Below are 25,138 nucleotides of genomic sequence, written 5' to 3'. Positions count from 1 at the left end.
TTGCAGTGAAGCAAGCTGCAAATGCTGGTATGGCCATAAGGGGAAAGGGAGGTGGAAGAAGGCATGCAACAAGCAGTTAGGTTTAAGAGACTCAACAAGAGACTTTATCTCTAGAGTTTGCCTTCATTGTTTCAGTCTGTTCCGTTTTTCTGAGTTCTTTTTCATGGATGTTGTCAGTCTAGGTTTTCATGATTTGGGGTCCACCTTTTGGATACTGGGCAACACCTTAACTTGGAGCCATCGCAAGTATTCCAATGCATAGTGCAATGGCCAACAGCTCAGGGGTGCATCAGTTGCATTGCATGCAGAAGGTCCCAGGATCAATTCCTGGCATCTCCTGATAGGGCTGAGAAGGACTCCTTGCCTGAAACCCTGGGGAGACACTGCCAGTTGGTGTAGACCAGGGGCAGCCAACTCTCCAGATGCTCCACACTTTAACTCCCATGATCCCTGACCATTTGCCATGTCGCCTGGTGCTGATGGAAGTTGTGGTTCAACAACCATCTGGAGAACATCAGATTCTTAGTGCAGGGAATGCTGAGCTAACTGGGCAAATGCTCTGATTCTGGTCAATGGCAGCTCATGAACGGGCTGTTCCTCTTATTTCGAAAGAGGGAGCAGGAAAGGAAATATGCAAACAGCTCTGCATACTCCATCAAAATAGGAGTTGTCCGTTTCCTCCATTTTTCTGGAAGCTGCTACCCTTGAGCATTGTTGCGGATGCAAATTATAGGTTGTAGTTTACTGATATGGTTTCTTTCCCGCATTCTGCTCAATGCAAACTCCCAACAAGAAACCCACACCAGCACTACAAAAGAAGGTTTCTGGCAGGGTAGATTCCCAGTGCAACTGTAACACACACCCACTCACGCCACACCCCTGTAAAGTGGGTGGACTGTGGGGAATCGGCACAACCAGGGCTCACCTCTAGGTCAATCTTCAGGCCTTGGTGGTAAACTTCTGTCTCAAAGGTGATGAGATGGAGCTCTTCTGTGACGATGAGGGAGGCCTGAGGAGGAAGTGGAGAGTAAATGCGGGGGAAGATAATAAATATTTCTCTAGGGTATATATTTTTTGTCCCTTTGGAAAAAACACAGCAGCAACTTGCAATTTTGGTTTCGTTTTTAGTTCTGCTGAGCTAGGCTTAAGCAGAGAGACAAACAAAGGAATCAGCCTTTGAAAAGGTGCTCACAGGACTGATCTTCCCTAAAGTCAAACCTAAAAGAGACCACTTCCCCATTCCCAAGGGTTGGTCTTTTTCTTTCGCAAGAGATAACTGGTCTGTAAACAATTTAGGGGCATGGTTTAGAAAACCTAGAGGAAGGAGGGTGGTGAGGAGGTGGGGGGGTGGAGAGAGAAGGGACATCCCCGGAACAGATTTCTGCCACTAGCACTTCCCAGTGGAGCAAGAGAAGTAACTACTCCTGCTCTCAAACATTTCATTTTACACCAGCAGTGCTGCATTGGGTCACTCACGTCGCAGTTTGCTCTTCCGCCATTACCACACCTCTGTTCCCGCAGCGTCTGTGATTGGGGGGTGAGGGAGAGAGAGATAAAAAAAGAGATAAATTAGACACACTATGCATCCAGGGAGTGTTTTGGGGGGCAAGGGAGGGGAAAGATGCTGTGTCACTCACCAGGTGCTTGAACTCTGCAGAGAGGCTCCCATTGTTGGACTCCTCCATATTCATCACTTTGGTGTTTGTGCCCAGGATGTTAAACTTCCGGGACCTTGATGGGCAAAGCGGGAGGAAAAAAAATGGGGGGAGTGTTTTGAGTGAGTTTTAGCATTTAAAATACCATTATTAACCATTACCAACCCCATCTGTTAGAATGTAAAGAGCAGCTGCCCTGGATCAGACCGGTGACCCGTACTCACTGCGGCCAGCAGCTGCAAGCAGCTTTCAAGCACTAGAGCACTCTCCCCGAAATGCAATTCCCAGCTAAACCGGTGTTCGGGGACATCCTGTCTCTGGCTCATACAAGCCCCTGACCGCCCTCATCTTCCCTCATTTTGCCTAACCCCCTTTTATTAAAGCCATCCAAGTTTGTGGTCATTTTGCGGAAGCAGATTCTGCAGCTGTACCCCACCCCAGAAAACACTAGTGGTCCCCTTCTTTGCAAGCCTTTGGAAACAGCATTTTCCCAGCTATTCCCCCCAACAAAATGTTGATTTTTATTTCAGTCTGCTTTTTATTAAGGGCTCTGTTTTAATGGGTTTTAACCGGACGATAGTTTTGCTCTGCGTTTTATAGCTATTGCCTTGAACGTGGTGGTGATGGGCCTAAAAGGCGAACGTGGTGGTGATGTGCCCTAAAAGGCGAATGAGCAACTAAATATAATGATTTAAAATCAAATTATTTTACTGCTAATGAAATGATCCTGCCCCCCTCCTCCCAAACAAAGTGCAGCTGCCTGCAAACCATGAGATGCATCTCAGCAGAGAGGAAGCCACAGGGTGCAGTGCCTTCAACTTACCCCCGGAGGGCAGCAACTTCACCGGAATCCCTGCGAAAGGAAAAAGAGGGAGAGTGTCAAATTGGCACGGTCAGATTTGGTTGCTGTACGCAGCAATCAGAAAGGGCTTGCAGCAGCGCCCATCTTGGGTGCTATGGGGCCCTGTGTCAGGCAAAAAAATGGCACACCCACACACCCCACCTCAAACTGCCTTCCCAAAGGCAGGTAAGGAGGCTTCCGGCTTTGGGAAGGAAGCGTGAGGCTCTGACAGGGTCCAAGAGCCCTATGGCCTCCTTCCCAAACTGGGAAAGTGCTATCTAGGCTTTGAGAAGGAGGTGAGAGGTCCAACGCCCAGTGCCCAACTTACTGGGCTTTGAAATGGCTGCCCCCCCCCTTGGCTCAGCACCTGTAGTGTGTGCACACCGCTTGACCAGCCCTAAATTCCACCTATCCCCTGCAGCAGGAGGGACAGGGTGTGGTTTGGCAGAGAAGTCAGCATAATAATAATAACAATAACAATGCCATCACTGGAAGGTATTAGAGCAGGGGTGGCTAGCCTGAGGCCCTCTCCGCTTCTTGATGGACTACAAATCCCTGTCACCCCCCGATTACTGGCCAAGCTTGCAGGCGCTGGGGTCCAAGTGGAGGGGCCAGAGATTTCTTCACCCCTGCATTTGGGGGAAAAGGTCTTGGGGTTCTGTGGGGCAGAGGTGAAAAGAAAGGGCCTTCCTCCCTACTTTTAAGGGAATGTGGGTAGGCAGGCTGAAGATTGCTCCAAACCCAAAACCTGAGCCAAATCAATATTCATAATAATTAAAGGAATAATATTTGCAAAGGCCTCTCAAGCTGCTGCAGCAGCAGACAAGCTTTACAGGTTTGGGCTGTGCCTCTCCACCCCTTCCAGGAAAGATCATTTCCACACTTTGGGATCAGAAGAACTGATCTCTTTTTCAGGATGGGCAGGGAGAGCTGGCTCAGTACCAAGGTGTTCCTACATAGGAAGCTGTGGTCACTGTGCTCTTCCTCTGGCACTGCTACGAATTAAGACATAGTTTTGGCTTAAGAACGCTGTTCAAACTAGGGCTGGTGGTTTCTCTCCTCTGGATAAACTCCGAACTATAAAGAGCCCAGGGGCAAATCATGAGCTGCAAAAGATCCAAGGACAAGCCTTTGTTACAGCTCATGGTTTGTCTGAAACGGGACAAACCATAAGAATGGATGCAGGTGAAACACTCAGGCAAACCAAGGCTCAGCTCACAGCGGCACAGCAGGATCAGAGGTGGAGCAAAGCAATCATGATCTACCGACCCCCAGGAGCCAGCACTAAGCCATGGTTTGACCAGCGTGAGCCAGAAAGTCAGTTATATATATTTAAAGGAACCTCTGCCCACAATCCCTGCCCTCAAGTTTGTTCATGAAAAGGGCTGGACTTACTTGTCAATGCAAACTTTGATTTTCAGCTGGTAGTTCAGCTCAGGAAATTTAACCAGTAACCTGCAGAAGTCAAAACTTCAGGTTAGCTTCCAAAGACACAAATCTCACCCTTTCTCCATGCACCCCTATCCCTCATATGCTATTCATATGCTCCAAATGGTTGGGGTGTTTTTTTTTGGGGGGGGACCAGCTGGGCAGCTGCTGCCCCTTGGAAGGGGCACCAGGTTAACAAGGAGAACACAGTCCATGTCCATTGAAACTAGTTTCACTGTGTACAGATGTTTTTCAGGCAAGAGAGCTTCAATATATCACCACTGTGACGCTTAATCGCACTGTGCTTGAGAATCCCATCTACACCTTTTTGGGGGAAGAGGAGGCAAAAAACAAGTTTCTAGGCTTGTACTAACAAACTTGAAAATATGTGGGTATTGCCCAGTTTACGCCTCAGAAACTAGAATGGGAGGTGGTTGTGAGTAGGGAGGAAAGAGAGGCTGAGAAGGATTCCCAACAGCACATGAGGTTCCCTGTCTTTTCCCCACTTTGCCCCTCTCCCCAAGCCTAGCGGAAGTGGAATAAAATGTGAAAAGCCAAGCACATACACACAAAGTCTGTATAATTTATACTGTTGCAGAATGCCGATTTTCTGACGCAGAATTTTAAGTGTAGAAGGTACGCAGAACATCAGAACAGCCTGCTGGATCAAGTCACTGCCCCATCTAGTCCAGCATCCCGTTCTCACAGTGGCTGACAAGATACCCCAAGAGGAAACCCGCACGGAGGACTCCAGCACAAGAGCCACTCTCCCCTCCTGTGGTTTTCAGCAACTGGTATTCAGAAATACTGCTGCCTCCAACCGTGGAAAGCAGAGCACAGCCATCCTAGCTAGAATGACAGCCCTCTCTTCCTCCATGAATTTGCCCAACTCTCTGTTAAAGCCATCCAAGTTGGTGGCATATCACTGCTTCCTGCAGGGGTGAGTTCCACAGTTTGACTATGGGCCACGTAAAGAACTACTTTATTTTATCTGCCCTAAACCTTGCAACATTCAGCAACATATAACTGACCCTCCGCCCCATATAATGCATGCGCACACACAAAACCAGCAACTCACCGCACTTTTGTCGTGAACTGTACTCCAGTTTTGATAACGAGTGGGCGATCCGGGTGCATTGGCATACAGGGCTGGCGCTCCACCACAAATGCACTGTGGGCGGGGTGAGGGTGGGAACAGAGACAGAGAGAGGGAGAGAGAGTTCAGTGGTGGGAATTGGAGGCTGGTCCAAACTTCCAGATTCAGCAGAAGGTTCCCAGATGAACATGCTCTCGGCAGCAGCATCCCACCCCGCAGCCTCAGGGGAAGGGCAGCAGGCCAACATACCTCTTCATGAGGTTCCTGAATAGCTCCACAATGCGCTCCTCCAGCAAGGGCCGGTGCTGAACGATGGGGTCGCCCTTGTAGGAGACCTTCTGCTGGAGCTCCTCGAGCTTCTTAATCTGCTGGCGGGTCTGAAGCTGCGACTCGGCAAGGGACGTGATCCTGCAGCAAGGGAGAAGAAAGTGAGCTACACACACACACGTCTTAAAAAGAAAACAACACTACTGTGTTAACTGGACATTGTCTTGATAATGCTTTTGAACAGCTGCGCGCTCCCCTTTGGGAAACCTCACCGGTGCCACGTTCCATCCAAATCTCTGCAAGCAAAGGACCACTATGGCTCAGCTAAGCCCAGTGCTTGCTCTGACAGGAAGCAGCCTGTCCAAGGGCCAGACAGAGAGAACTGGAGGGCCGAATTTGATCTTTGCCTGTTCTGTCCTCCACATTTGGTCAATGCTGCTCTGTGGCTCCTAACACCCTCCTCTGTTTTGAGGTGTCAATCATATTCTCGCTTTGGAAGCCTTGAAAAGGTAGTGGGCAGTCAAGGGCATTTGGCTCTCACCAGTTCTCTAGGCGGTCAAGGCAGATGTTGGGTGGGCCACCGATGCATGCGATCTGCTGCCTCCTCTTCCAGTCAGCCAACTCGTCATCGACCAACGTCTTCTGCACGTACTCCATGGCCGACAAGAGCCCAGCCAGCTCGCTCACAATCCCCTAGGTGAGGAAGGAAACAGCAACATTCAGGACTCCATTCTGCTTCCTCTGTTTACATGCAAACTTGCCTCTCCGTGGTTTTCATGTATGATAGAGGCGAACTCCAGAGATGGAGACTTTTGCATCAAGTAAGGAAATCTGAAATGTCGTTGTCTGAAATGGAGCCAGCTCACACATCCAGCAGCAAGTCACCTGGCCAAGAGACATGGAGTTAAATAATCGTGGTGTGTGACTCATCCCTATTAGAGACAGAAAGGCGATGCCCCTTGGCTTGCTATAAGCATCAATGTTCAGCATGGAGGAAGCTCTGTGCTAAAGCTGGATGCTTTTCTCCCGGGCCACATGCTGCAAAACCAGGCATATTCCGCATCATTCCGCCTTAGTCGATAGCAGTTCAGGTGGGGTTTTTTGGAGCTGGGGAGGAGCCGCCCTTACTTACCCTCCGCATCTGATCCAGGGCTGTCAGCATCTGCTCCAGCTGCTGCATCTTCTGCCGCGTCACCGACTGGTTGTTCCCGTTCAGGTCCTGCATATCTAAAGAAAAGCAGCGGGAGAGGGACAGGGAAACATGTCAGAGGCTCCTGGAGTTTCTTAGTTCTTCCCCTCTGCACACCTGTATTGGTCAGCCTAATTCAGATGCTGTTGGGGACTCCCAACTACCACCTGTCCTAACCAACATGGCCCAACGGCCAGGGATGGTGGGAGCTATAGTCTAAAGCAGGCAAAGGCAAACTTGGCCCTCCAGGTGTTTTGAGACTACAACTCCCATGATCCCTAGCTAACAGGACCAGTGGTCAGGGATGATGGGAATTGTAGTCTGAAAAACATCTGGAGGGCCAAATTTGCCTATGCCTGGTCTAAAGCAACAGATGGAGGGGCACCAGATTAAGAAAGGCTGGCCTAATTCCTCTTTAGGCATTTGGGCATCCTGTTCCTCTTCAGCAGCCCCATGTAGGACAGATTCGGGAGATGATGGGCATCATGTTCCTGGTGAGAACTGCAGCCAGTCTACAAGGTTCACAGGAGTGGTGAACTGGATCTGGCCAGCAGGCCAGATTATTATCTTCACCCACCCACCCTCTGCATGCCAAGTGTGACAGGTGTGCGATGGTGTCAGGCGAATGACGTTTGCCCACCCAAAGTTGCAGAGCTCACGTGAAAGTGTGATGCCTGGCTCTCAGTTCGCTGGCGTGTATTTTGGAGCGCTGCGTAGAGGGCTTTGCAAGCCCCTTTTGGCTCAGCGCATCCTTACCTGCCCCGCAACCCGACATCGGGAGTGACGCAGGCCGGTGTGGCTTGGCAGAAATGCCCTGGCAGACCCAATGCTGAGGCCAGGCATGCCTCGTGAAGTCTGCAGGCCAGAAGCTCCCCTGATTTAAAAGGAAAGTTAAGCGCCTGGGCTGCAGGAGCCCCCTTGCTCCCCAAAGGATGAGGACCGAAGGGCATCTCCCCATCCATGAATTTGCCGCGATGGAAAAGTTGTTATCCCCTTTCCCCCCAGCAAGCTCCCACCTACCGCCTTGACTCTTCAAGGTCTTGTAGTTGAAGTCAAAGTCATCCTGGAGGTTTTCCACCACCTTCATCTTTTGCTCCAAGTCCTGCAAGAAAAAGCCAAGGAATAGGAGGTTGGGGAGGAGTCACAAACTCTCTTCAAGCTTGAAACTTTGGAGAGAGAGAGAGAGAGAGAGAGAGAGAGAGAGAGAGAGAGAGCGCAGCTCTACCACCTACCTGCACCCTTTTCCTGACATCTTGCAAGTGTTGCTCCAGCATCTGCTGCTTCTCCGTCACCACGGCAGCCGTAGGGTGGTTTGCCTGCCCACCTTGCTGTATTAAAGCGGGGAGGAGGAGAGAGATAAGACATTAAGAGATTTTAAGCCATATAAAAGAAGTTCATAAATCAGTTTTGGCCGGGTGTAAATGTAATAAACCAGACTTTCTGGCTTACTGTAACTTATCAGGAACACACACGTGAACGTTGAGCTCTGGTCACCGGTCCACCTGGCTCGGTATCCTCTGCCTGACTGACAATGGCTCTCCTGGATTTCAGGCAAGGGACATTCCCAGCCCTGCCAGAGCTTGGATCGCCTACTCATCCACTGAGCTGTGTGTCCCTTTGCCAGGTACATGTTATCAGGTTGTTCCTCCCTTGCTCCTCCCCAGTGTGAACGGGATAAAAAAACCCCTCTGTGGCTTCCTGCTACATCCGAATCTGGGCCTGGTTTAATTTTTGTTCCCACACAAGCCACAAATCAACAACTGAACATGGTTGTGGGTCATCAAACCAAACAAAACATTTTGGTATTAGCAGGAAGCATCCTGGCTCACCTATCCCTGTTCCTGCCAGGAAGGTGCAAAGCAGGAGCAATCAGGCAGAATGCCTTGGCACCTGCCTCATTCCTGAACAACAAGCCTGGCAACAAGCCAGCCAGTTTAGAGGTGGCAGCGTTTTCCCCTGGGGGGTGTCTAGCCAGCCTTTTGTCATGTCTTGTCAAAACAGGGGACACACTGGGTGTTAAGCAGAGGTGGGAGTGCTAGCAGTGTTGGTTCCACCAACAGCGCCTCTGTATCTGGCAAAGGGCTTCTCTCTGACCCATGGTATGAGACAGGCAGGCAGTTCCTTTTATTAAGCATCTACACCTTTTCATGCATTTTTCAACCTGCATCTGCAGGGAGTTCTGTTCCCCAACACAGACTGGGACGACGACACACAGCAAAGGAACACCTGACATTTCCGCCTGTGCCGTTTTCATACTGTAAGCACCCTCCCCCCCTCCCAAAACCCCCCTGCTATTTGCTTCTGAAGGGGCCATTGCAGCAAATTACACCTTCTGAAGAAAACAGCAAATGAGAAGGAGGGAAAGCCAGCTTCCTGCTGCCCTGCTGTTGCCTTGATTCAGGCTGAGGCCCTTCATGGCTGCAATTTCTTTCATTCTTTTTAAGAAGAGCAAACCTGGGAGCAAACATTCTGATCCAGACTGAGACATTAGCAAATCAGAGTAAGCCCTGAGGTGTCCACAGAGAAAATCCTGATGAGTGCTGGGGGTGGCATTTAAAGACCTCTTTGACTTTGCCTAGGAGAAAACAGCTGAGCTGCATAATAAAAAAGGGTGAACAAGAAGCCACGGGGTTTGGGGGTGTTGACTGAACACCCAGAGTTGCCTAGCATTGGCCACTTGCACCCACTCACCTCTGAGTGTGCTAACTCAAGGAAAGAGGATAATGTCAGTGCAGGAGCTCTTTTGGTGCTGCTTCCTCCCAGCCCCCCCCCAGCCCCATGGTGAAGCTTCAAGCTGGCACAGGCCAGCGAGCCATTTGCTCTGCTCAGTAGCATACAGCTGCACAGGCTTGTCTCATGGCAAAAGGAAATACTGTGCTGAATGAGCCACCCTGGGGGGCCAACACCTGCAAGACCACGCTGCCTTTCAACCGTTCCAGCCACAGAATTAAAAAATGGCTGCATTTCAAACCCAAATGCAGAAAATAAATATTGACAAGGGGAAAGCTCAAGACGTGTTGCGGCAACCAAGGCAAAAGCGTGCAGGGACCCGTTTTAGGTGGTGTGTGCTACCCTAGCTGCGAGGCACTGCTTCCTGGCATGCAAAGGTGTAGGCTTTGGAAGAAACATCAAAGGAAAGGCCCGTCCATCAAGCTTTTTACCCCTTATAACCCAAGGACAGGGAACGGGTTGGGCCTCCCAATTCCCGTCAGCCCCCGCCAGCGTGTTCAATGGATGGTGTGTGTGCCGTACTCCCGACAACTTTTGGAGGGTCCCAGGTTTCTCCCTCCCTGCTGCAAACAGCAGTAGCAGCATATGGACATAGGAGGATGCACTGATCACGGTGTATTTGCACCGTCAATGTGATTCACTGCTTGGCTCGTGTTCTAAACACCCACGCGGCTGGTGAGTCTCTTACGAGAACTGATGGCAACAGCGGGACAGGCTGCTCCCGAAAGCATCCTCTCACCTGGGCTGCCGTGGCTGCTGTCTGCAACAGCCTGTTCTCCTCCCAGAGGCAGCGGGCCACAATGCGGGCAATCTCCATGGGCTTCTCCAGGTACCTGCTCTGTAAGAGAGGAAGAGGAAGAGGAAGAGGAACGGAATGAGTGACTGCCACACAGGGAGAGCAAAACCTAAGTGAGGATGCCAAGCTTTTCTTAAGAAACCCAGCCTTGATTTGGAGGAATGCAGCGACGGGGCAGTTGGGCACTTCTTCTATGGGAGCACGTAAAAGAAGTGTTACGTGCTGGTTTCAGATTCAGGGCAGCAGGTGAAAATATATGCTGGGCACCCAGCATGAGCAGCCGAGAATTTATGTCCAACAGGATGTCATCGTAAAAGCTAAAATAAGCCTGTCGTGCGCATTGCTCCCAAGCTCAGGGCTCAACATCTCTCTTTAATCTGTGCTATTAAGAGTTCCCTAAACCATCAAACTATTCCATCAAATCTGGCCTTGCAAATTTCAGCGACGCTCTATGCAAGGACAAAATCCAACGCTCTCCCGCCATCCTACTCTTTCAGATAGTTTGTAGTAGTTCCTATAAATCCAACTTAGTAGCCATCGATTGCTCTCTCCTCTATGGATCTGTCCAATCCTCTTTTGAAGCCATCTAAGTTGGTGACCTTCATCACTGCCTCCTGTCAAGAGTGGATTGAACACCATCATTCCCATCTCCCGAGTTTTATGACTTGGGTTGGCACTTTTTTTGGGGGGTGCGGGTGCCCACAAAACACAAGACCCTCCCAAACCCAGGACCTGCCAGCTCCTCCTACCTGCAGGAACTGCTTGATCCGGCGCAGGTTGTGCTGGTAGAGGACATTGGATTCCTGTAAGAAGCGGCTGTACTGCTGGTCAATTTCACCCAGGAGGTTGTGGAACACCAACGTGGCATGGGACTCCTTGCTGGCAGCATAGGCCCTGTACAGATCAGAAGGAAACAAGGCTTAACAAAAACAGTGCCCGGGGCATGACAAAAAACAACAACACTGTAGTGCCAAGTGCTCCTTCTTCACACCAGGCCATGTCCGCACCACACATTTGAAGTGCTATTATACTACTTTAACACAGTCAAGCCTATTCCCCTCACAGAGCTACAATTCTGGATATTTCCATTGGTTCTGATAATGTCAAAGTTGCAGATTCAATCACCGTTATGGGACAGCTGCATATTCCTGGATTGCAGGGGGTGGACGAAACGATCTTCAGGGCCCCTTTCAGCTCTACAATTCTGTATGATTCTCAGAATTTAGCAATCAGTCCCCCTTCACAGGGAACCCTGGGAATTAATTGTAGTTCTGGGTAGGGAATAGGGGCACATAACAACTCTCTAAAGAACTACAGCTCCCAGAATTATTTAGGAGAAGTCATGACTGTCTATAATGGCATCAGAGTGGGATTCCCATCCTCCTATGCCCCAACCAGCCAGCATTCTCAGGTCCTCATCGGGCTGGTTTGGGGTATCAACACTCACATCTTTATATTGTCCCCCTCCCCAAAGTGTTTTTTGTACTTCTGGACACTAATCCAAGCTTTGGCTTCATAATTGACAGCACCTCTCAGTCACAATGTTGGAAACGGAGGAGGCGATTCCGGAGGCCAGGAATCTCCTCTCGGTTTCATTCCACAAATGCCACTTCTTCCATTAGAAACAGGAAGCACAATTAAGATCAGGAAGCTTCTGTATGTTTTTCAAGAGGCAAAAAGGTTTCTGAGAATTTCCAGCGAGTTTTGCAAGAACGTAATCAAGAGCAAACTCTCGCTCAAGAGAATACGCCCACAAAGTGAAGGTTCTTGGAAATCTCAGGATTTCAGCTATAAGCCACATTGCTTTATCATAATAAAGAATTTACAGGATGCCAATTGGAAGGTCATGATGGTTTGAGCATTTAGATCAGGGATTAGGAGCTTGTGTGTGTGCCCCCCCCATGATATTGTTGGATTCCAACTCCCATCATCCCTGCCCATTAATTGTACTGGAGGGCCAAAGATTCCCCACCCTTGATCTAGATCATTAAACCAGCAGCCTGTAGGTTAGGTTCAATCCCCAGAGAAGTTTTGCCTGGCCCTCAATGTCTCTCTGCAAAATATTGTTCAAGTTGGTGTTTTTAAAAAAAAATGCAAGAAAGAAAGATTGCAAGGAAGAAATAACTCCACACTTTCATCATGTTACTTTTGGAGCAAACAGCACAACTCCTCCTCCGTGACCTCAGCTTCCTCCAGAGTGACCCTAGGAGCTAATCCTCATGGCTGACTTCTCTCCTTTCACTTTGATTGGCTCCAATCAGCACAAAATGTGAGAAGACTTCTTCTCAGTGGCTGAAAAGCTCCCTCTTTCATACTGAGTGGGCAGCACTAAGACTCTATAGAGATGGGAACCTTGCTTCAGTGGTGACCCTCCACCACTAAAAAGCCTCTTAACTTGATCATGCATATGGGGGTCAGTTTGCACAGTGCAATACATGCATGGCCATGCTCTGGGTCTCCAAGAAGAGAGAGGCTGAGCACCCCTGGGTCAACCAATTAAAGAATGGCATTTTACTGTGCAACAAAATTTGTTTCCATCAGAACACCCCCTTTTAATTTTTCCTATGTCGATTTGCAGAGCTCTGGCGTTAGGAAAGGATCTCACGCAAAGCCAGCCACTCAATTTCTCTGTGTGGGTGTACACAGGCACAAATACTGAGAAAAGTCCAATGGCTCACCAGTCCTGGCTCTCTATCCAGGGCGCAAGGAACTGCCGCAGCTCCATCGGAAAGCTGTCGCTGTAGAGCTGGTGGAGCTGCTCCAAATACCGGGTGTCCAGCTGCTGCAGCTGGTTCCACTGTGCCATCTTGGCCACTGAATCTGGAAACTTAGGAACACACAGAACATTTTTCTTTTTTACAAGCAAGTTGGTGCACCGGGCTATTTCCACCAAGATGGAACACTTCCTTTAAAAGTCGTAAATGCAATTGCAAACCAGCCTAAACTTAAAACACAAAGGGTTTCTAAATAAATAACTAAATAGACAGACGTTCCTATTAGCGATTCATAAATGTATTTTTTCATGTCAAGTTAAACTACATCCAGTTCTTTTTCTCAGAGTTTAGGTATGGGGAAACTTGGGCCGGGGGGGGCACTAAATGTAGCCCCTCTCACTGGTCCTTGGGACTCTTCTTGGCCACGCCCCCTCAGTAGCCCTGCTCTGTACAGAGTGCTTTCCCCTGACAGAATGGGTCCTTGCACAATGACAATACTGTATCTCTTCCTTGTTTTGATGGAGGATGGAAAGGGCGATGTGTGTAAGACTTGTGCGGCTGGTAGATAACTTCCTCAACCTCGGCCCTTCAGATGTTTTGGCCTACAACTCCCATGATCCCTAGCTAGCAGGACCAGAAGTCAGGGATGATGGGAACTGTAGTCTCAAAACATCTAGAGGGTCGAGGTTGAGGAAGTCTGCTTTACTGTATCAAGATAAAAGTCCCTTCCATTGTTTCTAGCCACTTTTGTCTTAGAAACACCCACTTCTGGCTTGTGGCTCCTGCAAGGTTCTGCGAAAACTTCCAGGTAGAAAAAGGTCCCCTCCCCTGTCCTAGTCGCTCAGGATGATTAGTTCAATGACAGTACGAAACCGAAACCATGGCTTCTTAACGCATCAGCATGACGTCCTGCTTAATCTTTACTTCAGACCAGAGCTTGGTAGGGGTTTTCTTAGTGGTGGTGGGAGTGTGCAGATTTATACATTAACTATGGTCTTGTTGCATTCTCCTTCCTTTCCTATTCTTCTCGCTGCTAATGTCTGTGAAGTAATTACCACAGATATGGTATATGTTTCCCCAGAAGCAGGGCAAAATGTTAATTTGTACTACGTTGTATCTGATACAGCTATCTGGCGCGCAAATCTGAAGATAACAACAGAAAGAAGCCACGCGAGCCTCTGAGAAACGGAAAATTACTTTCTGCCTTTAAGAAATGTCTGCCTAGATAATATATCAGTCCTGTAGCAGCACCTCAGCTTTGATCTTCAAAAGTGGCTTAAACATTCCACACAACAGTTGCGGCCCCTTCATCCATTTTCAACTGGAATCTCAGAGTCAGTGCAGATTTTACTGCAGCTACACAAATAACTCTGCTGACCCAAGTGGGGGAGATCTGCAAGGAATCCTGAGTCCTCCACAATTAACAACAGGGAGGCAAAATGGTTGCCTGGAGCCCCCCTTTGCTTCTCCCTATACTGTTCTTTTTCTTGTTCTTAAAGTTTTCTTCCTTTCTTTGGAAACTAAAAGAAGCAGAATAGCTTTGTAAAACAAATTTGTTTCTGTTTGCTCCGATTTTAAATATTGTATATTTAAATTGTTGTAACGCACCCTGGGACTCTGAGGTGAGAGGCAGGGTAAGAAACAACAACAACAAGATAAATAACCCTAAACGATAAACACATATGATTATTTGCATCCCAGAATTCACTTTCTTTAGCACAGAATTATCAGTGCAGAATTTTGGAGGCTGCCTCTGCATGTTGCTTTGTTTATACAATGTATAAAGCAGGGGGGTGTTATTGGGTTGTTGTTTTTATTTTGTTTTTATATATGGTGTTTTTTAAGTTGATCTAGAGCCAGTGTGGTGTAGTGGTTAAGAGCGGTAGTCATGTAATCTGGGAAACCGGGTTCGTGTCTCCACTCCTCCACATGCAGCTGCTGGGTGACCTTGGGCCAGTCACACTTCTGTGAAGTCTCTCAGCCCCACTCACCTCACAGAGTGTTTGTTGTGGGGGAGGAAGGGAAAGGAGAATGTTAGCCGCTTTGAGACTCCTGAAGGGGAGTGAAAGGCGGGATATCAAATCCAAACTCTTCTTCTTCTTCTTCATCTTTTCTGTGAACTGCCCTGAGACCTCCAGGTATAGGGTGGTATATAAATTCTATTATTATTATTATTATTATTATTATTATTATTATTATTATTATCAGACATACAGTGGTACCTCGGGTTACAAACACTTTGGATTACAAACGCTTCAGGTTACAAACCCCGCTAAACCGGAAGTAGTACCTCGGGTTATGAACTTTGCCCCAGGATGAGAATAGAAATCGTGTGGTGGCGGCGTGGCGGCAGCGGGAGGCCCCGTTAGCGAAAGCACGCCTCAGGTTAAGAAAGGTTTCAGGTTAAGAACGGACCTCCCGAACGAATTAAGTTCGTAACCCGAGGTACCACTGTACAAGGTGGGAAAAGCCAACAATAATCCATAGCCAGATGTACGAACAATCTTGATTCTCTCCACCCCTCCTGCTTTCCTCCATGCAAGATGACTTAGGCTGCAATCTCATATCCACTTTCCTGGGAGTAATCCCCACTGAATTTAAAGTGGGCATACTTCTGAATACAGATATACAGGTGTGCACTGCAAAAAATTCCTTTGCTGGGTCAGGCCACTTAGCTCAACACTCATTTTCAAGAGTGACCAGCCAGATGCCATAGGAAGCGCATGGGTTGAGTAGAATGTAACAGTCATGCCCTGTTCCAGGCTACCAACAATCAAGAGGTACATTGCCTCTATTCATGCGTCTCCATTTGGTTGACCAAGGCTAATATCAACTCACAGGCCTCTCTTTCATAAACTGGGACTTTTGTTTTTAGTGGTTTCTTAGTGATCGGGGACTGTCCCCTTGTCCTAATGCAGCAAGCAGGTTCCCTTCCTCCCAGCGCAAATTAGATTTGCTGCATCCAGCAGCCACTTCCCTCTAACGAAGGAAACAAGCCAAGGCAGCACACAGGAAATCCCGCTTTGCTTCAAAGAACAAATTGGGGACTTGTGGCAAGGCAGAACTCTGTGCAGAAGAAAACCAAGATCATGACACATGCGGAACAAGCAAATATTTGGCAAACCAACTGTGATGAAGAGCAGAGCTGCATGAGCTCCACTAGGGAAATCCCAAATGCTTGACCTCTGGAATTACTGGAGTAATTCAAGGGGAGTCTGAACTGCTAGGCCTGATAGAGATCTCAGCCTAAGATAGCTTTTCCTCCAATCTCCAGACTCCCAACTATTCCCAAACCCACTCACAATGGCCAATGCTTAGGAATGATTGGAATTGGTAATCCAAAATTTAAAGGGTGGTATTCAACTAATTTCATTTAAATCACCCACTGAAACTGATGGAACATGATTTAGTTAGGTGCTTTAATTACAACAGGTTTACTCTGAGTAAAACCTAATTGAATACCATCCTTGAAAGGCACCAGATTGGGAAACCATGTTAAAGTGTTATCAAATTGTTTAGGTGGCCTCTATAACAATTTTTTTCCAATTCCTTTGACAGATGCTATGGAGTTTCATGGAGGCTGTCAATATATGTTCCATTTTGGACAGGTTTCTGTTCCACCCGTTTTGGTAGCAGAACATTTTTCACCCAGAGCTATTTTTAATATTTGTGGTATGTCATTGGTGGCGTTCCCTCCTACCTCTTTCTTGTATGTGTGAAAATAAAAATAACATTTATACCACACATTGTCCTCCGACTCTTGGCAGGTTTTTGTGTGTCAGTTTTTAAGTGTACAACATATACAACATATGCCCAACTTTTATATGCCTGGAAGTCGCCATAGCGCTTAAACTGGAATCACAACTGACTGAGAGCAAGAGAGCTCATGTGGTCCCATTCACTCACTCAAACTCCACGATCAGAATACTATCTAGACTCATCTCCACATACCCTGAGCACAATTCTGAGCACAATTCAAAGTGTTGGCGCTGACCTTTAAAGCCCTAAACAGCCTCAGCCCTATATACCTGAAGGAGTGTCTCCACCCCCATAATTCAGGCCGGACACTGAGGTCCAGCTCTGAGGGCCTTCTGGTAGTTCCCTCACTGCGAGATGTGAGTTTACAGGGAACCAGGCTGAGGGCCTTCTCAGTAGTGGCGCCTGCCCTGTGGAACGCCCTCCCATCAGATGTCAAGGAAATGAAACAACTACCTGACTTTTAGAAGACATCTGAAGGCAGCCCTGTTTAGGGAAGTTTTTAATGTTTGATGTTTTATTGTGCTTTTAAATCTGTTGGGAGCCACCCAGAGTGGCTGGGGAAATCCAGCCAGATGGGTGAAGTATAAATATTATTATTATTATTATTATTATTATTATTATTATTATTATTATTATTATTATTAGTCAAGCAAAAGACACAGCACCAAACCCTCTAAGTCTGAGGCCTGGAAAGAATTTTGTCATCAAGACACACAGGCAACACAGTTCTCTCTTCCGCTTTGCATGGCAGGTAGCTCAAGTAGTCCTGCAACAACTTTCCACTTCTCTTCTGCAAGCTGATTAAAGAAGCCGCCCACTACCATCACCAAAAGTGCAAATAAAACAAATCAAAGACAAAACTAATTGTTGACCGACACACATAGCCATACAACAATGAAGAGAGTTTAGATAAACACTGGGGGGTGGGGGGGAGGGTGGGGAGGAGACAGGTGTATGTGTATAGGTACTGAAAAGATATTTGCAGAAATGTGGGTGTGTATTCCTGAATGGCACTGCCTCAGTGGCGTAGCGTGGGTTGTCAGCACCCGGGGCAAGGCAAGTAATTTGCGCCCCCTAACCTGTGGATTTGCGCCCCCTAACCCTAACCCCCAGATGTTGTACCCAGTGCAGCCGGCCCCCCTGCACCCCCCACGCTACACCACTGGCGAGCGCCTCCAAAGCATGTGCCGAGCGCTTCCTTCCGCCCCCGCCACGCGGAGCTCAGCCTGCGCGTGGGCAGGCCCTTTGCGTCACGCGCGCTTGGCAATCCCCAGCACCTCAGGTCCGGATGAGATCAAGGCGCCGGCAACGGGAAGGAGGCGGGGGAGAAGCAGGAGCAGGCCAGCCGGGGCTGCTCCAGACCCCCCCCATCTCTCCCATCGCCGCTGGAGGGGTCATGGAGGCACTGAGCCCGGGAGGCGGGTAGCCAGCCAGGGCGCACCTACCCAACCTCGCCGCACCCAGGCGCGCTGCTCTCTCCAGCTTCCTCCCGGCGGGGCCAGCGGCTCCACCTCTTCCTTTGCCTCTTTGAGCCGCTTAATTCCCAGTAAGTGATTAGCAGGCTCGGATCGGATCCTGCGGCAGGCGGCGCCTCCACCTCCTCCTCCTCCCGGCTTTGCTGCTGCTGCTGCGCGGCTCTTTTCCCTCCACCGACGGCGCGCTGCGCCTTGGAGAGGTTCCTGCTTCCTCGAGGGGGGCCGGCCAAACGGAGACGACGACCCCCCACCCCAAACAAGCCTCGATTGCTTGTCCCTTCCCTCTGGACTTGCGCCCCCCCAGATGTTGCGCCCGGTGTGGCCGGCACCCCTGGCACCCCCCATGCTACGCCACTGCACTGCCTCATTGACAGCCAGCACTGTCAATCAACACAAAAGTGAGTGACCAAACAGTTGCCCCAGGATACTAATCAGGAATCACCCCATGGTGGATGGAGCCAAAATGGGGCCACTAGGAAGCAAGAGGGAAATATAACGTTTGTGGGCACACAGAGGTTTGCAGAAGTTTATCTATTTTTGAGGATGTTCTTTTAAATTGAAGGGAAAACCAAAGCTGTAGCTGCAAAATGTTAAGAGTGTCAGTTTGAAAAATAAATGGGAAATCAGAGTATAACGGGGTGTAGGGGGTGTGGCACTCTGTTTCATAACACAAGAGATAACATTGTTGGAAAAGGTGCCTGACAGGTACCTTAAAATGGAGCACCCCCATTATAAGTGATGACAAACTAAAGCGTTGTTCAAGGCTCAATTTGCCGTCTCCCCATTTAAACTCCACAACAACCCTCAGAGGCAGGTGAGGCTGAGAGGCAGTGACTGGCCCAAGGTCACTCAGTGAGCTGCGTGGCCGAGTGGGGATTTGAACCCAAGTCCCCCAGGTCCATGTACCACACTCTTAACCGCTACGCTCTATATTTAGCATTTATGGAGCTCACTTCAAGTGTTCAAAGAGCCCAACATATTTTCTCTCAGTTTCTCAACAAGTTAGGTCAGCGTTATTATTTCTGAAAGCTAGATGGTCGAGGTGAAATCTGGACCGGAGATTTCCCAGGAGCTAAGCAAATAGGCTTGTGCCCCTGGTCCTTACCCAAAAATACATAAAATGTTCCAAGTGTGTGTATTTAACTCTTTTTACCTCACACTTCAGAATAACGGCGCAAAATTCAGTGAGGTAACAAACTTCGTCTTGTTTTCAACAAGAGGCCGCGTTAGGTGGGCAGCCCATACCAAAGCTTCTCTGTAGAGGGAAAACACAGGCAGGTCTTAGGGCATGGCTTGAGGGCAAATGATACAGCTGCCTTGCTGAAGCTAAGCAAATTTTGAGCCTGTGCCTGGATGGGAGACAACTGAGGAGCCCCACGTATGCCGCCTTGAGTTCCATGAAAGAAGAGAAAAGGGAGGGGGCAGGGTTTTCTGTGCCTAATTCTAGTTCAGAATACCTGTGGATCTAGCCTGGTATAGTCCACTCTGACTGGCAGCAGCCTTCCAGGGCACCTGTTTCCCCCTTTTTAACTGGAAATGCCAGGGATTCAACCTGACACCTTGTAAAGGCCAAGAGGATGCACTACCGAGGAAGCCACAATCCTTCCTCCCCAGGAATATATATATATATATAGTCTCTGTACCATTCACATTCCCCACACGGAGAATCTCACAAGAGGATGCCAGCCAGAGTTCTCCCGAGTTCAGATTTCTAAAGACGTCTTTCTCCTCTGTGGCAGTTAACGTCAGCCTGGAAAGGGGAGGCGGACCTCATCCTGGTAACATTCCCACGAAGTCTGGGTCCCGTGGTGGGTATTACTGCCCACTGGGACTGGTAAGCTGGAAGGCAGGGAGTCCAGCAGCAGACACAGCCCAGGCATGGGCAAACTCCGGCCCTCCAGATGTTTGGGACTACAATTCCCATCATCCTTGACCACTGGTCCTGTTAGCTAGGGATGATGGGAACTGTAGTCCCAAACATCTGGAGGGCCGGAGTTTGCCTATGCCTGACATAGCCAATGTCAAGCACAGCCACCCACTGACTGCAGGTAGGAAGACAGGCAGGTGAGGGCCAGCTGAGAAGTTGGGGGGGGGCAATGCCCTCATGGAACAGCCTCCATTGTGCAGCTGTATGTTGTTGCAACAGCCCACTGTGGAAACAGGCAGAGGAGCATGGTAAATGCAGGACATAATAGAAGCTTGTGGGATTTTTTGGGGGTGGGAGAGATTCATGGAGGCCACATGCTGGAAGTCATGGGGTAGGGTAGAACCATATGGGGAAAGAAGGGGGAAATATTCTGCTGTGACACTCTTAAAAAATGTTTTTTAAGGATGTGGTAATGAAGTATAATGAACCACCTGGTTCACAAAAGCCTGTGACTGGGTTAGAGGATGTGCAGGGGACAGTCACAAAAGAGCTAGCATGCAAAGGGCTTTTTAAAAAGCTGAGAATTCTGAGATCATTTTAAAGTCTGTTCTGATATTTTGTTCCATCAGATATTCCTTCCTAAATTGGCAGTTGGGGGAGGGGAGGAAATCTCAGCTGCCCAATGTAGGTTTTTTCAGATTTTAAAATTTATTTTAAATTTATTAATGAATTTATAACCCACGCTTCGATAAAAAAATGTGGCAGGCTGGAGCATATTTACTGTATTTTATTGTTGCAGTCAGAAAGCTCTCAAAGGAGCTCAAGGGGACACACGAGTGTCCCTCATTTAATCCCCACAACACCCCTGTGAGGTTGGTTAGGCTGAGAGGCGGTGATTGACCCAAGGTTACCCAGTGAGTTTCATGACTCTGTGGGGATTTGAACCCTGGTCTCCCAGGTCCTAGTCCAATACTAACAATTACACTACTCCAGCTTGAGTGATGCCAGGCTAAGAAACAGGGGCAGTGGTTGCCGCTGGTCTGTGGTCCTTCCAGGCTCTGACTTTGAGTAAATACAGGATAGGAATAAAGTGTCACAGATATAGAGCATGTAAGGGAGCAATTGATAGGACATTGTGTGTGTGTGTACACACAGGAGACATATACAAGCACACATATAAATACACACACACATCCTATCTTATATACATAAACATATATAAAAATATTTTTATTTCATAGAAAAGTCTTGATTCCTGTTCTCTTTCTCTCTCTGCAGCATCAAGAAATCTGAAAAACCCAGCCTGTGTGTGGTTGTATCCAAACCCAAGGAATTACTAATTACTGTATAGAATATATGCAAAAAGTCCAGAGTTACAAGAACAGGGAGGAGTTTTAAGATGCTATTAAGAGTTCATAGTAGCACTAACGATTATTGGCTCAAATAAATCACATTTGGGACTGAGCCAACACCTCAACCTCTTGCTTTTCAGAGTAACAAAGGGGGGGGGGAGAAAAAGAGAGAGGCCGACATACATTTAAAAAAACCCACAGGATTGTAGAGAAACAATGTGTGTGTGTGGCATTCTGAATACTTGTAAAAAAGCGCAACATAAGGCAATTATGCAATTACTTCCTCCAGTACAGCAGTTTTTTGCAGTGATGATTTCATTTTGGCTAGCCTGCTCCTCCTGTCAAATTACAAATTAAAATGAGCAGAGGTGACAAGATAGGAAGATACAGGATCACTTGGCACGTATTCAAGTGACAAAATGCCCTTAACACATCCGCATTCGTAAAACGGCAGCATTGCTTGGAAAATTATTTGACAGGTCATGGTTTCGGTAAGTGTCCTCTGGTTTCAATTTATGCAGGTAACTGACTTAAAAAGAGCTGCTATTCTCAAACGCTCGTGAAAGGCCACATTTTGCATTTGTGGGTCTGGAGTGACAAAATAATTCTTGCCTAATTTGCAAGTATCAGCCACAGAGTAAATTGCTTGCATCTGTTCTGGACAGAAGCCATAGTCAACCCCCATAAACTAATTAATCTGCTGAATTGCAAAAAAAGATGCTATGCAAATAACAAGTAACTTCATTTGTTTGTTTGTATTAAGATGCCAACAGATTTTGGCTGGCCTTGGCTGTTTAACAAGATATATTATTTCAGTTACCCATAATGTATTTGCTTTAAAAGTTTGTCTGGCTTTATCTGTGCTTTAATAATTATTTTATGTGTGTTTGTTTTTTAATTGTTTTGCAGATTTTAGCTGGGTTAGCTACATTTTATTTGTACACCACTTTGGGGAGCTCTTAGATTAAGCGGCTTATAAATCTTCTAAATAAATACAGTTGACTTGAAAGTTGCGTGATCACAGTTTTATGCACTTGGCGGCTGGCCAGCATACCCATCACACAAATTACCGTATTTTTTGCTCTATAAGACTCACTTTTCCCTCCTAAAAAGTAAGGGGAAATGTGTGTGCGTCTTATGGAGCGAATGCAGGCTGCGCAACTATCCCAGAAGCCCGAACAGCAAGAGGGATTGCTGCTTTCACTGCATAGTGATCCCTCTTGCTGTTCTGGCTTCTGAGATTCAGAATATTTTTTTTCTTGTTCTCCTCCTCCAAAAACTAGGTGCGTCTTGTGGTCTGGTGCGTCTTATAGAGCAAAAAATACAGTGAACACATGCAAGGTGTTTACCAGGCCCTGGAAAGGTCTTGTGTAAACTCTGGAGGCCTTTGTGACATCTCACAAAGGCCTCCAGGTGAGTGTCTTCAAGGCAGAGTGCTTAAAAGCTCTTTTTGCTGGGGTTTGATGCTGTTTGTTTATCTTACTGCATTTCTATCCCACCTTTCCTCCAAAGAGTTCTAGGTGGCATACATCGTTTGTTGAGCTATTTTGGCAAACAAACAAACAAGTTTTTGCCCTATTTTTTTAAGGAAAATAGCAAAAAAATAACACTGCCAACACAGGTTGCCATATGTCTGGATTTTCCCGAGCATTTTTAGTGATTTCCACCCAGACACTGCTTTTGACTGCAGTATTCTGGATAAGTCTGGGATATTCTGGACGTATGGCAACCCTAAGTTTTCATCCTCTTCATTTAAACTGCACAACAACCCTGTGAGGTCGGTTAGACTAAAAGGGTGTGTTTTGCCCAAAGTTCCCCAGTGAGCTTCATAGCTGAGTGGAGGTTCGAACCCTGGTCCCCCAAGTCTTAGTCAGACATTCTCACCATTACACTAAACAGATGCTCCTCCACTCGTACCTCCTAGGAAGTAAACAAACTAGCACATCCATTTTTCAGTTCTAGTTTTCTAGTTATGGAATTAAAATATTTCCATTTAAATAAATTTTATTGTATATAGCCAAAGGCCTTTATAATGGACGACAGGTTGTCCAGAATTAAAATGAGATAGCTTTTTTAAAAAAAGTAATTCCCCACCAGCTCTTTGCTGTGGTGCGATTCATGCCAGCACCTCATTCCGTCACATCTGCAGGACTTTTGGCAAACCTTCCACATTTACCAAGTCACGTTTACTTTCACCCACATTCAAAAAGCCCCCTCAGAGCACGAAATGAAACAAAACTCACAGGACACGCCACCCCCCAACAACAACACTGTACCTTTACAGTCTTGACCGGTAAGCACGGGATGAATTCTCAATCTCTGTTCTCATTCGCCCCCAAAGCCAGCCTCCAGCAACTCCCTTGGAAAGCAGGAAAGGGGCTTACGGGAAACACAGGAGGCAGACTCTGCTGGGAACTGCCCTAGAGACAAGGAAGTTGCCTTCGGATTTGTTCCACGCACAGGTCATTTGGAAGCTAGCTATGAAGCCCGGGAGGAAAGAACTGTTATTTGTCTGTTCCGATCTTTCAGTTTCCTGAGGGTCAAGAATCATTTGAAATAAGTCGTCGGCAGACAAGGGAGAGGGCAGACATTTCAGTCTCAAAGAACCACCACCACCATGGCACAATTCAGAGCTGTCTTCTTTTTTCAAACCATGAATGGAAAGTGAAAGAAGCCAGCAGTCTGCACAGTGGATCAGGAAATGCTTTTGATTCCCCATTGCAAACAGCAGACTCATCATGCTTGCACAAAAGCCAAGCTGGGCTGAGAGAAAGATTTTAAAGCAGCAGGATTTCCCCAGCCGGCTGAGGCTGATGCGATTTGTAGTGCAAAGTACTGGGAGGTTAGGCACATAGCCAATCCATAATATAAATTCTCCGAGTGGCTCACAAAACAAATACAACTATTAAAATACTGTATCAAACAAAAACTATTAAAATCTAAAAGCGCAATTAAGACACTTGACTTGCCATGTTTTGTTTTTTGTTTTGTTTTTAAATATATGCATGAAATTTGTGCCTTGTCTGGTTTGGATGTAACACAGCAAGAACATGCATATAGGTACAGGTGCCTAGGGAAAAAGCTGACTGCTTCACTCCTCCCCCGGTTCTGATGCTGTCAGGCTACCCAGAGCAAAGCCGTGATTTGGCTCAGAGCTCTATGTGAACCCAAGTGGCTCCAAGGTTTGTACTTAGTTAACTGCCCATGGTCTGTTTAGTCCAGCCAGGTAGTTCAGCGGCAGGATTGTGGGGTGGAAGGTAGTGAAGTGGCTGCAATTGTTCACTAAGCTATGGTTTGGGCTTAGCATTACAGTTATACCTTGGATCCCAAATGTCTTGCGAGTCGAATGTTTTGGCTCCCGAACACTACAAACCCGGAAGTGAGTGTTCCAGTTTGCAAACGTTCTTTGGAACCCAATGCCCGACGGGGCTTCCGATTGGCTGCAGGAGCCGCGCCTTGGTTTCTGAATGTTCTGGAAGTCAAAGAGACTTCTGGAACCGATTCCGTTCAACTTCCAAGGTACCACTGTATAAGCAAACGAGGCCAGTGAGCTAGAAGGTGTCCATAAAGATGGGGTCCCCAAGAGAAACACCACTTCTAACAGTGGTTACAGGCCCTGTGAACTTTCTGCACACGGCTGTTAATAATCTGAATCTGCAGGGATCTCATCTGTCAACTTGCCCCATGCTTTCTTCATGCAGTTGAAGGAGCAGGATGAGGCAGGGTGCTGATAAATGCCCTCTGAGATACAATAGGCTGTTTGATAAGATGGGCCATTGGCCTGCTGCAGCAGGACTCTTCATAGGCTTAAAACAGAGAGAGAGAGAGAGAGAGAGAGAGAGAGAGAGAGAGAGAGGCAGAACAGAAACCACATACACCAAGAAACAATTGAAAGCACTTCTGCACGTGGAGGAGGATAATGCAGCTTTGAATGCACTGGCCACTTCTCACTTTGAGAAACGTTTCCTG

The 25,138-nt window shown here is 47.6% G+C and overlaps 1 protein-coding gene across 3 annotated transcripts in view; it reads right to left on the bottom strand.

Annotated features, from left to right (window-relative positions):
* STAT3 (signal transducer and activator of transcription 3) overlaps window positions 1–25,138 on the bottom strand; it is a gene marked incomplete at its 3' end in the record, with an annotated part of 40,570 nt that overhangs the window by 8,306 nt on the left and 7,126 nt on the right. For all 3 annotated transcript variants that reach the window (XM_082197226.1, XM_082197227.1, XM_082197228.1), the window contains exons 2-15: window positions 12,681–12,830; window positions 10,752–10,896; window positions 9,946–10,044; window positions 7,709–7,804; window positions 7,497–7,578; window positions 6,420–6,514; window positions 5,829–5,980; window positions 5,270–5,428; window positions 5,003–5,095; window positions 3,892–3,951; window positions 2,479–2,508; window positions 1,638–1,731; window positions 1,477–1,524; window positions 926–1,009 (exon numbers count right to left, since the gene is read on the bottom strand). In XM_082197226.1, the coding sequence (XP_082053352.1) occupies window positions 926–1,009; window positions 1,477–1,524; window positions 1,638–1,731; window positions 2,479–2,508; window positions 3,892–3,951; window positions 5,003–5,095; window positions 5,270–5,428; window positions 5,829–5,980; window positions 6,420–6,514; window positions 7,497–7,578; window positions 7,709–7,804; window positions 9,946–10,044; window positions 10,752–10,896; window positions 12,681–12,808 (1,365 nt within the window). In that variant the 5' untranslated portion in view covers window positions 12,809–12,830. The remainder of the gene's footprint in view (window positions 1–925; window positions 1,010–1,476; window positions 1,525–1,637; window positions 1,732–2,478; window positions 2,509–3,891; window positions 3,952–5,002; window positions 5,096–5,269; window positions 5,429–5,828; window positions 5,981–6,419; window positions 6,515–7,496; window positions 7,579–7,708; window positions 7,805–9,945; window positions 10,045–10,751; window positions 10,897–12,680; window positions 12,831–25,138) is intronic.

The sequence above is a fragment of the Podarcis vaucheri genome (assembly GCF_965113315.1).
Source record: "Podarcis vaucheri genome assembly, chromosome: 13".
NCBI classification, from domain to species: domain Eukaryota; kingdom Metazoa; phylum Chordata; class Lepidosauria; order Squamata; family Lacertidae; genus Podarcis; species Podarcis vaucheri.
Note: the sequence above shows the minus strand (reverse complement) of the source record. Positions and strands in the feature narration are given on the sequence as shown.